Source organism: Rhododendron vialii, chromosome 9a, assembly GCF_030253575.1.
Source record: "Rhododendron vialii isolate Sample 1 chromosome 9a, ASM3025357v1".
Taxonomy (NCBI): Eukaryota; Viridiplantae; Streptophyta; class Magnoliopsida; order Ericales; family Ericaceae; genus Rhododendron; species Rhododendron vialii.
In genome coordinates, this window is record NC_080565.1 from 29,470,667 (window position 1) to 29,484,191 (window position 13,525).

At 38.2% G+C, this 13,525-nt stretch overlaps 3 protein-coding genes across 4 annotated transcripts; 2 read left to right on the top strand and 1 right to left on the bottom strand.

Annotated features, from left to right (window-relative positions):
- Window positions 1-1,234, top strand: LOC131301374 (protein SOB FIVE-LIKE 4-like). Its single transcript, XM_058327619.1, has one exon. The coding sequence runs from the start codon at window positions 499-501 to the stop codon at window positions 952-954; it is 456 nt and encodes a 151-aa protein (XP_058183602.1). The 5' UTR covers window positions 1-498; the 3' UTR covers window positions 955-1,234.
- A 1,809-nt stretch (window positions 1,235-3,043) lies between these two features.
- Window positions 3,044-6,696, bottom strand: LOC131301373 (6-phosphogluconate dehydrogenase, decarboxylating 1). 2 transcript variants are annotated; one of them, XM_058327618.1, is made up of 2 exons: window positions 6,553-6,696; window positions 3,044-4,807 (listed from the first exon to the last, which is right to left on the bottom strand). In XM_058327618.1, the coding sequence occupies exon 2, from the start codon at window positions 4,796-4,798 to the stop codon at window positions 3,341-3,343; it is 1,458 nt and encodes a 485-aa protein (XP_058183601.1). In that variant the 5' UTR covers window positions 4,799-4,807; window positions 6,553-6,696; the 3' UTR covers window positions 3,044-3,340. The 2 variants fall into 2 exon arrangements, with proteins under 2 accessions (XP_058183601.1, XP_058183600.1); XM_058327617.1 differs by having other exon boundaries at window positions 6,461-6,658.
- Window positions 6,697-12,146: 5,450 nt separating this feature from the next.
- On the top strand, window positions 12,147-13,111 carry LOC131301375 (GCN5-related N-acetyltransferase 1, chloroplastic). The gene has a single exon (XM_058327620.1). The coding sequence runs from the start codon at window positions 12,276-12,278 to the stop codon at window positions 12,873-12,875; it is 600 nt and encodes a 199-aa protein (XP_058183603.1). The 5' UTR covers window positions 12,147-12,275; the 3' UTR covers window positions 12,876-13,111.
- The last annotated feature ends 414 nt before the right edge of the window (window positions 13,112-13,525 follow it).

Sequence of the window (13,525 nt, forward strand, 5' to 3'; positions counted from 1 at the left end):
GATCTCAAGTGGCCTTTCCCCTTAACTATTTGAGATCGAGGGGTCTGATATTCTTCCCTGTTTGCATAGGTGGCCTCACCTGTCCTACAAATTCAAAAGCTGCTTCGTATTTATGAAGCAAAAAGACAAACAAAATGACAAGGGTATTCTCAGGTGGTGAGGTCTAATCGACAACTGAGCAACTCTTGGTAGGCAGACTCATATTTAAGAGCACGGTCTGAACTATTTTGGATTGTATTTTGCACACACACTAGTTGTCCTGATAGTGAAAGGCCAGAGAGTTGAGCTCCAGGTGGTGATACTAGCTATTTATGTTCAGTTTTTTTTTTTTTTTGATCCGCTATTTATGTTCAGTTTGAGATGGGTCTTTTCGCTCTATGTTTATTCATTGGGTTTTGCTAGTCCACAAACAGAAACTAAAGCCTCCCACTCAGGGTTCCCTCCAGTCTTTTCTTGGGATATTCACAGTTGTATTGGGTTGTTTCTCTATTACTTGTAATGGAGTCTTCCAAAGTTCCTGGAGATTCAGAAGAATGTTGCAGCAGTGAGTCCGGTTGGACAATGTATATTGGCTCTCCGGGTGACGATGATAGCGACGCCAATGATGGCCACAGCACCGATAAAACAGTGCACAACAATGACAAAGATGAAGATGACGATGGAAGCGATGATTCTATGGCTTCAGATGCCTCGTCTGGTCCGAGCCATCGAGAGCTTCCGTACCTAAGTAATAAAGGAAGTCGTGTATTGGGTGATTCCAAGCACTCAGTGAGTGAAGATCAGAGTAAGTATTCCTCAAGCAAGAAACCTAACAAAAAGGTGGAGAAGAAGAGAAATGAAAAGAGGATAAATGGAGAGAAGGAAGTGCCAGGCCATAATGCAAATAGTGCTGCTGCTAGTTATGGTCAGGGTGAAGCAAAGGTGAGAAAAAACAACAAAACGGCGGGAAAATAGAAGGATTCTAAGGTTTCATTCGGATATCGTCCAAGATTGGTTGCATAGTTTCTTTATCTCATCCTACAATATCGGAAAAAGGTTACAAAAAGGAAGGGCCATCCATGCTGTGGTCCTAAAGTCTCAGTTTTCCGTGTTGGATCAAGAAAATGTAGTTTGACAGTTTGTTAGCACATGCATCTATGCATCAAGAATGTGCACCTACAACTGTATTTTCATGTGTTCTATTACGCACATTTGCTTATCAATTATATTCTGTTGTGTATATGCCTCCAAAACACAACTCGTGCAGTGCGACTATGTGTACTTGTTACAAGCCTCACTGGGTATTACTGTATTAGCTATGGAATAGAGGAAGATACAGGGTATGTTATCTTCGCGTGGAATTGGTTCGAAAAACTTCTATAAAAGGCATAGACTTAAAAAACAAGAGGGGAACCAGAATTTTACAGTTAATCATAATAGTAGTGTTGATCAGATGAGAACACCACGTCCCGGTGAAACAACATTAGCTACGCTCTATGTTCCGAGGGTCCTTAAAGTTATTTTGAACTGAAAATCCAAAGCAACAATTTTTGTGATGTTCATTTTCAGGGAACACAACTATAAGAGAGAATAGAAACTAATTTGCAAGTAGTCATGCCATTGATCTACAACAATGTCCTCCTATTCAACTGGTTCCTTGTAACTATGCACTGGTGTGGTAACTCTTTGCCTACTATCTTACAGTTTACACTTTCCAGAGTCTGGTGTTTCTATGTTTTTACCCAGATAGTCGAAGGCGATATAAGAGATATGCCTCTCTACTAAAATTTGAACCAACCTAAAACAACGAAAACCCACCTATAGATAGCACCCTCTCTTGCTCGCTAGCAGTTTGCCTAGACATAGAAAGGACTTGCCGAGTTGGTGGATGAATGGTGGATGAAAGCTGTTAAGTTACCAACTCTCCCAAAAGCTGAAGTTGATAGGAAATGGACCCAACAATGTATATCAAGCTATCTAACACCCTCCCTCCCTCGTGAAACCCGTCTTGCACATGGAGATGCAAACATCCATACATATCGCGTTACAACGCAAAGGGGAGAAACATAAGACAAACGGGGAACAAATGCAAATAGAGAAACTTGAACCCAATACCTCTTGCGACCTGAGCTCTCATACCATGTTAAGTTACCAACTCTCCCAAAAGCTTAATGCCTTGTTCTCTTCCCTTTTTCAAAAAATTCCCCCTAGATTCCTCCTACTTCCAACATTTCTCTCTCTATCTCTCTTCACTTATTACCCCTACAATTTTTCAAAAAAAATTTCAAAATCCAAACCAAACACAGCAAGCTATTAGAAAATGGGCCCAACAATGTATATCAAGCTATCTAACAAAAGCTTGACCCTCATTTAAGGAAACCTAACCTGAAGGTCTATGAATAACTCATCAGGGTCCAAGCCATAAGACCCATGACCTTCCTTCCACATCTCACTTAGAAGGTGTCAACGCCATCACCACCAGTTTATGTCCACAAAACATATTTTCTAGGAAACTCTGATCACTTAATCCGACACAAACCTCATCTTTTCTTATGGGCAGAACTGCTTTTACAACCCACAAAAATAAACTCACCTAACAATGCCAAACTTAAGAGTCATCTCTCAAACCTTCACAAATCTCCATTGAGGGAAAGTTACTACTCACCTAACACGTAAAATACAAAGGATAAGATCAACATCAAGAAATTACATATTGGAATAAATAAGGCTGCTAACCGGACTATCACCAAGCATATGGCCAGACCATTTCTCTCTGGATGAGAGAAATTTTAGGGGCACCTAGCACCTGAGATTCCTATGGTATCAATTCTTGCCATGGGACAATGTGGACATGGGAGGTGAGAAACAATGACAATTTTCATACAGCAAGGTAGGAAAAATTCAACAGATCAAAAGTCTAAAACCAATCAGCATCACAGATTAAGATTTCAAGATTTAGAATTTTAAAATTTATCAGAGTCCAAAATATAAACCAATCAGCACAACTGAAAAATAGAAAGACAGCAAAACGAATACCTAAGTACGAAAAGCAGAAAGTCCAAGATTTCGTAATTCAACAATCATTACATGAACATTAATAGATCCTCAACTCCAAGGAGAATGTCTATATGGAAGTTCACATCACTGATAGGATTAAACCCATTATAGAAAGAAAGAGCTGTGAAGATATCCCGAATAGACCCTCCAACAGAAACATAAATATAATAATGATTCCCAAATTTGAAAATAACCTAAGACAAAACCACACAATATATTAGAGTATATCCATATCCAGTCTGAAAAAGGAACCTTATTAGCTTTAACACCAATGATTTGATGGTAAAAGACAACCAAACAGAAATCAAATCTTTGAGCTTTTAGCGAGCTTGAACCATTCAGTATGGAAAGCACCAGACACATCAACCCTCTCATAAGTATGAGCACCAAAGTAATCACGTTGAGCTTGGACCAAATTAGCAGGCAGCCGTCCCCTCCTGTACGTATCAAAATAAGCAAGACTGGAAGACATACCAGGAGTGCTAATGCCAGCGTTTATAGCAAGGCACACAACTCTTCGCCAAGCAGACTGTCGCTCAACTATCTCCGTTGCAAACTCAGGGTCCACAAGAAGGTTCGGAAGACCAGCATTCCTATCGTATGCCTTCTTAATGCGGTCCAAGAATATAGCGCGGATAATACAACCCCCTTTCCAAATCCTAGCTAGCTCCCCAAGTTCTAGGTCCCACCCTTTCTCCACGCTCTTGGCACGGATTAAATTCATTCCTTGAGCATAACTACATATTTTGGATGCATAAAGTGCTTGTCTCACATCATCAACCAACTTCTGCTTATCAACGGCTTGATCGCTGAGGATGTCAGACACCCCACTAGATTTGAACACCTTGGCTGCTTCTACTCTTTCTTCTTTCAACCCACTTAGGAATCTTGAATCCAAAGACGAAGCAATGGTGGGTGCAGCAATTGACAGCTCAGCAGCTTGCTGGACTGTCCATTTGCCAGTACCCTTCATCCCAGTTTTATCCAGAACCTTGTCCACCAAATAACCATCTCCCTTATCATCCTTAATCTTAAAAATATCCGCGGTGATCTCAATCAAGAAGCTCAGCAGTTCCCCCTTGTTCCACTCTGAGAAAACCTTGTGTAATTCCTCATTAGAGAGCTTTCCAACTGATTTCAGCACATCATAGGCCTCCGCAATCAGCTGCATGTCTCCATATTCAATCCCGTTGTGAATCATCTTAACAAAATTGCCGGACCCACCTTTCCCTATGTAAGTAACACAAGGGCCACTGTCTGGAACCTGGGCAGCTACCTTAAGAAGGATATCTTCTATGTGCTTGTATGCCTCAAAGGAACCACCAGGCATCAAAGAGGGCCCGTTCCGAGCACCCTCCTCACCACCTGAAACCCCCATTCCAAGATAAAGCAGACCCAACTCAGCCATGGCCTTCTCTCTCCTCTCAGTGTTCTCGTACCATTCATTTCCGCCATCAATGATACAATCTCCTTTCTCCATGTAAACAGAAAGGGTTTTGATGGTTTGATCAACAGGTGCACCGGCCTTAACCAGCATTATTATGACACGGGGTTTCTGGATTGAGTGAACAAAGGATTCAGGATCGTGAAAGCCGAAAACGGGAAGGTTTCCTTCCTTTTTGGCTCGTTCAACTGTCTCGTCAACTTTTGAAGTGGTCCGGTTGTAGACGGAAATAGGGAATCCTTTCTCAGCAATGTTGAGAGCGAGGTTTTGGCCCATGACAGCAAGGCCAGCTAGACCAATTCTTGTTGGGGTAGTCATTTCTTTTCTCTGCGAAATGTATACTATATTAATGGCCAGATACAATAACTGTTTTTTCTTTATAACGATACAATAACTATTGAAAACACCGAAATTGCAGTGTTCTAATACTGTTTACCATCAAAGAACGAATCCTAGAAGGGTATAATAATTTGCTGGTTCCCTTACAAATGAACCCAAGTAATGCAGACCATAACGTACTAGATTTCTTAACAGGCAGGGGCAACAGAACAGGTTTTAGAGAGTGGGACAAATCAATAAATAGCATAGCATCACCATGGTTATTTAACACATTTACAACTAACAGAAACTTCAACATATAGCAGGTTCTAGTGTTGGTCCCTTACAACAGGAAGCAGAACATTCAATTTGGAAGATACAAACTAGGACACTAAAGGAATTGGAATTTAATTGAGAGACAATTCTCAGAAACTGCCATTTCTTTGCAATATAATCCAATTCAAGTTCTGCGCAAAACAGATCCACAAAAATTCAGAAACAATTCCATGGGGACTGGAAAATCCTCTATTATATAAAGTTGGGATTCCAAATTAGTTCCAATTCTACAGAACGGAAATAAAAGAGCAAGCCACCAATTCATCGACAAACACCAAGTCCCCAAGGCATTCTTTCATGTTTTGTGGGATTGGTTGTCCAGTGACTCCAGTGAATATGCAATACCTCCACCAACTTTTTGCATTTGAACGCCACAAAGTGCACCATAATTATGTGATTCTATCACATGCCTAATCCGGCCAATCAAATGGGTCCAAAAAGGAAACCTAGTAGCATCCCCATCCCAAGGATATTAACACAATTGAATCTTAAGCCAACACATCATAGAGCCTAGAGGGGCAGATTCTTCAAGAAAATCAGTGGGTATGTCATGAAACACAAAATGAAAAAGAAAAAAAAACTAACTTTAAGATCCTGTAATAGTACTGTTTATGAATATGGAACCAGCTGGAATCAAACTCATCAAAGCACCAAGTTGATAAGAGAAAACAGGACTGATTGGCGAATTTCAACAGAATGACAGTAATGAAGAACAATCAACACGGGAGGCCGCATGATTTTAACTCTGCGGTGACAAAACGTATTAAAACATTTTGTAGAAAAAAACTGTGTAAAATAAGTACTTTTATTTTGGTTGAAAACATATCAGGCCTAGTTTACTTTGTCTAATTGAGCTATACGATCTACGTTCTTACAAATTTAATCGAATTTTCACTTACTCCGGACTTCTACGAATGATCCACTGCAGACAATATCAAGAAAAATCAAATTATATGCAAAATCACATAAATTTTTAGTTCAGTTTTTGAACGTACGGGGTTCGCTTGAACCCCCCACAAAGGCCAGTGGAGCCAGCCCTGACAATCAAGTAACTATAGATGCATTGATTAGGGACTGTTATTGATTACCACTTAGTTGGATCATCATCTGGTTTAATTTTCTAAGTGTACAACGAAGAACCACTGCTTAACAAATATCTTAGCTTGCTCTCTTATATAAGTTGGGATAATTTGGAACCCCAGATTCCTTAGAACAACAACTTTTCTTTCATAAAAATCCAGACTTTAACCACAGAAAGCATGAGTGAAATCAATGATCAACAAAACTGAAAACAAACGGAATCCAAACAATTCAATGTTAACATACTTTCAGAACTGCGAATCTTGAATCTGATACAAGCCCAGATCAATTTTGAGATCTGGGTGTTGAGACTAATTTGTTGGATTATAAAGGATTACCTTCTTTTTCAACACCTACCACGGTACCACCAACTGACCAAAGGCTGCTTTGAGGGGAAGAGAGAGAGAGTGGGAAAATTGTCTTTCTAACCCTCTATATATGTGCGGATCAAAAAACAAAAGAACCCTCTATGTAATATGTATGTATCACGAGTCAGAGCATCTCCAATCCACCTCTATTTCTCTAAAATAGAGGATGGATGTAACACATTGAGAAGAGATTTTATAATTTATTCTCTTTTTTCTTCACTTTTTGTAATTTTTGGAAAAATTTTTGAGGGACCCACCGTCTTTTTTAGAGTTTGGTCTTCTAAAAGTAAATTTGGTCCTCTAAAAATGGAGGATCAAAAGTAAATTTGGAGTACAAAATTCCTCCAAAACTCTAAAAAGGACGATGGGTCCCTCAAAGATTCTCCCAAAAAGTACAAAACGTGAAGAAAAAATGGAATAAATTACAAAATCTCCCCTCAATGTGTTACATCCATCTTCTATTTTGGATGGATTGGAGATGCTCTCAGACACTCTGCAGCAGCTCCCCTCAGGACCACTCACCTCCACTATACCCCTCATGACCCCACTTCGAGGGCTCCGCAAGTTCAACGATAGTGATCCAAATCGTTCACCTTGTATGTCTCGTCGAGACGAAGAAGTATGTAGAAATTAATCTGATCTACGTACGTTAATTGTTCATGTCATTTTGTTACTAATTGGACCATCAGTTTAAAAATTCTATTTACTGTCCATTTTATAAAACTAGACACGATTAGTTACTGTGTTTTTCTATGCCTCATCAAATTAAAGTTCTTTCATCCTACTTTGTCTCAACAAGATATACGAGGTGAACGGTTCAGATCGTTTTTGTTGACCTTGTGGAGCCCATAAAATGAGGTCTTGAGGGGTATGGTGGGGATGGGTCTTGAAAGCTGCTCCCCAGACACTCCGGTCAAATACGGCAATTTTTTTTTGTTTTGGCGAAATTTCAAAAGAAGAGGCGAATAATATCACAACACGGCTCCGATATTTAAAACTTCAGTAGACATAGGAAGCAATAAAATAATCGCATATTCATCTCGTAAAGTGGTTTAAATGGTTCAAATTTACTGACAGGATCGTATATTTGTTTTATAAAGTAATTTATCTCGTCAAAATGAATAAATAATTAAAAAATATAAACCAAAACTCGTAAAAGTTTAGAATAGAAAAAACATTTTATGAAAAAACAATTCAATAAGCAAAACTTATACCAAACCCGCCTTTTATCGGTAGCTCCTCCCTTCTGAAAATTATTGTGTTCTAGGAGCACTTTCTACTAGTATGACTGTATGTGATCCCAGATTTCTTCTATTTTTATTTTTGATCGGTGCTTGATCCCGAATTCGTTCGTTGTATTATTATTGTGCCAGTGGATTTTTGTACATTCCCTAATCGCCTTTACGACATCTCATCTATCATTCATTGGTAGGCTAAACCATATTAGTTTCCCTCAAAAATAATCTCTCAGTAGAACTCATTGGATTAATTATGCTACTATATGGGTTACATATTCGGTTTCTTTCCTTTAATTGTAATTTTTTTGATGAAAAACTAAATAAATATCAATTGTACCGACTGTCTTTGAAAATTTTAATTTAGGCCATGTATAAATAAGTCAATGTACCTAAGAGGCCTTGATAACAAATACTTACTACTAGCAAAGGAAGCCTAACTTTTTCGCATTAATTTGCCTAATTAATTTGGTCAAAACAGGATGGAAAAGTTTAAATAGTTTTTGTCTATGATGATCTAATGGATTAATGAGGTGAGACCTTTTTTAGATGCACAACTGGGTTGGTGGGATGGTAGGTGAAGAAAACATGTCGTCACGTTACCTAAGACAACATATTTCAAGCTCTCTTTAGGCCTAGCGGATCCCCAACTTAGCTCATATATTTTTTTTTGATAATCAGTTGTCCGGACCAGCTTGAATCTCTTATGTAGTTCATTAGGCTAAGTGTTTGACCACATATGATATATCGGCTGGCATCAGGCCGCCGCCCCCGATTATCCGACCTGATCTATGATCCGAACCGAGTCAATCCAAGATGGGTACAGACCAGCTATGCAAACTGCATATTTTGTAGGCAGACCGTTCAGACATGTCAACATAAGCACCTGACTTGGTACGTCATCCATGAGATCGATCACACCAGAAGGTTATGGCATGGGTCGGGCTTGATATCAAAATTGGCTATATTAGTACAGTCTCACAACCTAAAAAGGTTTATTGTTACTATTCATCTAAGAGCTCTGTACTTTGCATTCTCGATCAAGGATTAACCATTGGAGTGTCTTCCTAGTTGTCACTGACCGATTAGGCGATCAAGGTGGTTCTCTGCCTTATAGGACTATGTCAGAAGACGTAGCTCAACCCATATCCCAACAAAGATATAGTTGAGGAGATGAGGAGATTCAGATCAAACACCATCCGAAAAAACGACGAAAATAAAAGTTCAATAATCAATGAAGTTGAGTAGATTTGAGGATTATAGTAACCGTTTAATGTTTTTTCTTCGGACAGAGAAAGCAAAGTTCAAAATATTGGTCTCAACTCTCAAGTGGTGACAATGTTTTAACGTATGAACGTAAAATAAGAGATGCACTTGAATTTTCACATTATTTTAGATTTTAAGTAGTATTTGATATTTTCTATTGTCTTAAACTAGTAAATGTATCACTTTCTCATAATCCATCATTTTTCTTTTTGATTTTTCAATGAGTCGGCAAGTTTTTTGTTGAAAGTTGTCATACGGCTCTGAAAAAATATTCGGCTTTAGTGTCTTTTAGTACGACTTCACAGATAGATGTAAGAGACAATTTTATCATCATTTTGAAAAGATTATCATTCTGATAATTATGCAAATCTACATTTTATCTATTCTCAATGAATTTATCATTAAGAAAACATATATTTGGATAAAATATAAAAATCTTTAATTGTGTTGAAAATTTTAACTATATATTGAAAATTTTGTTTGGATTCATAGATGTTCCTAAAGTGAAATATTCAATACATGACCAGTTTATAAATGTTTGACTAGTTTTTATAGGTAAACATTTTGTAATTCTTAATTTCTAAGATCATCTTGAGCTAGTAAAGTTTGGAATATTTAAATATTCATCCTCTTTATACATGCTATGTAAGAATTCATTCTGCTCTTTTTTTATGCTTATGTTTTCATCCTCTTAGTGTATGAATTACTTTTCTTACCCTTTTCACTATGATATACATATATTATGTTATATTGCTTTCTTAATTTAGTGGGATTTTAGATTGGATTGTTTTTCCAATTACTAGGATTGAATTGGATTATTTTTCTAATTCAATGGGATTTGGTTGTAGGAGTCCTCTAGCATTATTTTCGGATCTTCCATATCCCCAAAATCATGCCTTCCATTCCTTGCTGATTAAACTTCTTCTGTATATATCCAAGAAGGGGATGAAACCCCTCTCCCTTATTTCGACATTACCATTACCCATTGCCCTCCACCCATTGACCTCCCCACCCATCCCGTCAACCTCACACCGCCCATCCCATCTCACACTGCCTGCTCCATTCCTTGCTGATTAACCATGAATTATGGTTTGTGTATTTTATTCATGATTTTCATGGTTTATTAACCATGAATTATCTTTTTTCATGAAAAAATGGATTATTAACCATGAATTATCTATGAATGAAATCGGTCGAGAATATGATATGACCGATTTACAAAAATTCACAAAATTTAGAATTTGAAAAATTCATAAAATTAAAGAGAGAGAATGGTTTAGAATATATTCATTAAGGATTTGAAAATTTGAGAATTCAAAATTCTCTCATTCTTATCCCATTAATGATCCCATAATTTTAGGTAATTGTAATTGCTACAATTCCACTAATTTATGAAGCAAATATATACATATATATATATATATATGAATATTTTATTAAAATGGTAAGATAGGCAATTCACCATCTGAAAGGATGAAAACATAACTGTTCAAAAAGTGCAGGATGAATACTTACGTAGAATGAGATTTGAGGATGGATTTTTAAGTCTCCCGTAAAGTTTTAAACAAAATTTAGCTTTGTAATTCTTCACACTTTTGTGATTTTTTACTACTTATGGTTTTTATGGGTTAGTTATCCGTAGTTTTAATATACTCCTACAGGAAAGGCTACATACATACCCTTATTTGGATGTGTATCCAGTGGCGGATCTAGAAATTCATGACACTGGGATCAAATTTTATATGTAAGTACTTGCAATATCAATTTCTATGTTGATTTTATCTTTTTAAATTATTTATTTGTGAAGTATGTTAAGGGTCTCATTTGAAAAAATTAACTCTAGGTTCTCCAAAAACTTAGAGCTAATCTTGTGTGAAACTTGGAGAAACTCATTTTACGCTATGCAACTTTCTCTATCTATCTTTATCCACTCACTATTATTCATTATATCAAAAATATTTTTGAAAGATGGAAACCAAATAAAAGCGCAAAATTTACTTTGACTTTTAGTTTTGCCACGGGCTAATTTTGGTTTAGAGCCATGAATTATTTTTATCGATAATGAAAATGGTGTTGCTGCTGCTGCTTTTTTTGGTTGTTGTTGAAGTTGTGGCGTTGCTTTGCTATCATAAAATCAGAGATACAGAGAGTGAGAGAGGGAACAAGGTGGGGGAGGGTATGTTTGTACTTGAAAAACTCAATATTTCAATCATTCACAAGCTTTTTCAGAGAAAGAGAGACTGGGACGGATGTGAGGATTTGGTGAGGCCAAGGATTGAATTATTGTTGAAGTACTTGGGGCAAATTTACTAAAATGTCCCAAAAATGTATAGCCATCATGGGGTAGTTTCAAAGGGGCAAATTTACTAAAATGTCCCAAAAATGTATAGCCATCATGGGGTAGTTTCAAAGGCAGTGGGGTCACATGACCACCCTTGCTATTATGTGCGTCCACCGCTGTCTGTAGCATATGTTCCCCAAAATGTTATGATCTCTAGAGAAAATATTACAAATGATATTTCGGAAAAGATGCAATTTAAGTATCAAAATTAAGAGATACACCAAAATGTTATGATGTTAGTAAAAATATTACGAGTCCTAAAAGTTACAAATTCTATTGCTGAAAAATTGCAATTTTTTAGTAAAAAGTTAGGAGATGCACCAAAATGTATAAATTATAGTGAAAATATTATGAATGGTATTGCTAAATGGTTACGAGTTTTAGGAAAAAAGTTACGAAGCACACCAAACTATTATGAATGAACCACACAATAAATCCATATGATACACACTTTTAAAAAATGTATTGTAAACTTTCCCCACCTAGATAATTTATGACTCCAACTTTCAAATTACTATGTCTCCCATGCAATAGTCTACAATCACAAATACTACACACACGTAATGTTATTTTTTGCAATATTGTGTATACATCAGCAGGTGTTGACGGAGAATTAATAAGTTAATTCACAGAAGATTCAAAACCTGTCTAGAGCCCCCGAACCCCAACCAACCGCCTCCCACAAGCTCGAACCCAAGACTCCACTAAAACCTTTATTTTTTGTTTTTTTAAATACTAGAACCCCAAAACTTCAACCAACCACATTCAAACACACACTCACAAAACCTATACACACAACAGATATCAACAGAATAACAGATAGATCACAGATTAGATTACAGACACAGATAATGCAAACTCCTCCACCATCCACATTCATAATCCCAATCCCTCTCCGCTCACCCCTCCTCCGTCTCCCACCTCACCGCCCCCACAAGACCTCCTACTCCGTATCCGCCCTCTTACCAAACCCCTCCTCCTCCTCCTCCTACTCCACCTCCGACGCCGACCTCTCCTCCCGCGGCTTCCACCTCCGCCGCACCCCCGACGGCCTCAACCTCGCCCACCTCAACTCCGTCTTCGCAGCCGTCGGGTTCCCCAAACGCGACCCGGACAAGATCCGGACCGCGCTGGACCACACGGACTGTCTCCTGTGGGTGGAGTACGAGAAGACGAAGCGGCCGGTGGCGTTCGCGAGGGCGACGGGGGACGGGGTGTTCAACGCGATCATATGGGACGTGGTGGTGGACCCGTCGTTCCAGGGGATAGGGCTGGGGAAGGCGGTGATGGAGAGGGTGGTGGGAGAGCTGCTGGGGAAAGGGATCAGGAATATCGCCTTGTATTCGGAGCCCCGGGTTCTGGGGTTTTATAGGCCGCTGGGGTTTGTGGCGGATCCGGATGGGATTACGGGGATGGTGTACTCCAGAAAACCGCAGCAGAAGAAGAAATAAAAAAACGGATATTGATTTTTGTTGGGGAATCCGGGGGAGATGCTGTGTACATCCGGGCTTTCTGTTCGGCAATTCAACCTTCTAGATTTCATCTCTTCACTAAAGGATGATAGATATGAGAAATTGCCAAATGGACGACTTGGATGTCGTACAGCACCATCTCCCAATTCCATCAATATTTGTCTGCATATAAACTTTGATTTGTTATTGTTATTGAAGTTCCTTGTGCTCCTCCATTCTTTTTGTGGATAGCCAGACAAAAAAAAGTTTTTCTTTTTTCCATTTGAAATGCCGGAAGAACAAAACTACAGTAATACCTTCCTCCTTTCACTTTTCCTTTTTTCTTCTCTTTTTTTCCTTAAAACAACCTGAGTTCCAAAAAAAAAAACCTACTTTAAATGACACCAAAAAGAAAATACTTTGGACACATATGTCCATATATAGCTCTAGACACAAATACGTTTACGTTTGTTTTAAGTCATCCGATCAGTACAGCACCCGTGTGCATTGTGCGGAGTTCATGTGCACGGTGCGTAGGAAAATTTCGAATATCTCTGTTTTCAGACATTTTTGTCAGTAGAACTATTACTATTATTTCAAAAAAGAGAACAACAATAATGACGAGGCAATGCATTACCGCATTAGTGGAA

What these genes read in the sequence shown, in the direction of transcription:
- LOC131301374 (XM_058327619.1), top strand. Translation starts at nt 499, where the DNA reads ATGGAGTCTTCCAAAGTTCCTGGAGATTCAGAAGAATGTTGCAGCAGT.
- LOC131301373 (XM_058327618.1), bottom strand. Translation starts at nt 4,798, where the DNA reads ATGACTACCCCAACAAGAATTGGTCTAGCTGGCCTTGCTGTCATGGGC.
- LOC131301375 (XM_058327620.1), top strand. Translation starts at nt 12,276, where the DNA reads ATGCAAACTCCTCCACCATCCACATTCATAATCCCAATCCCTCTCCGC.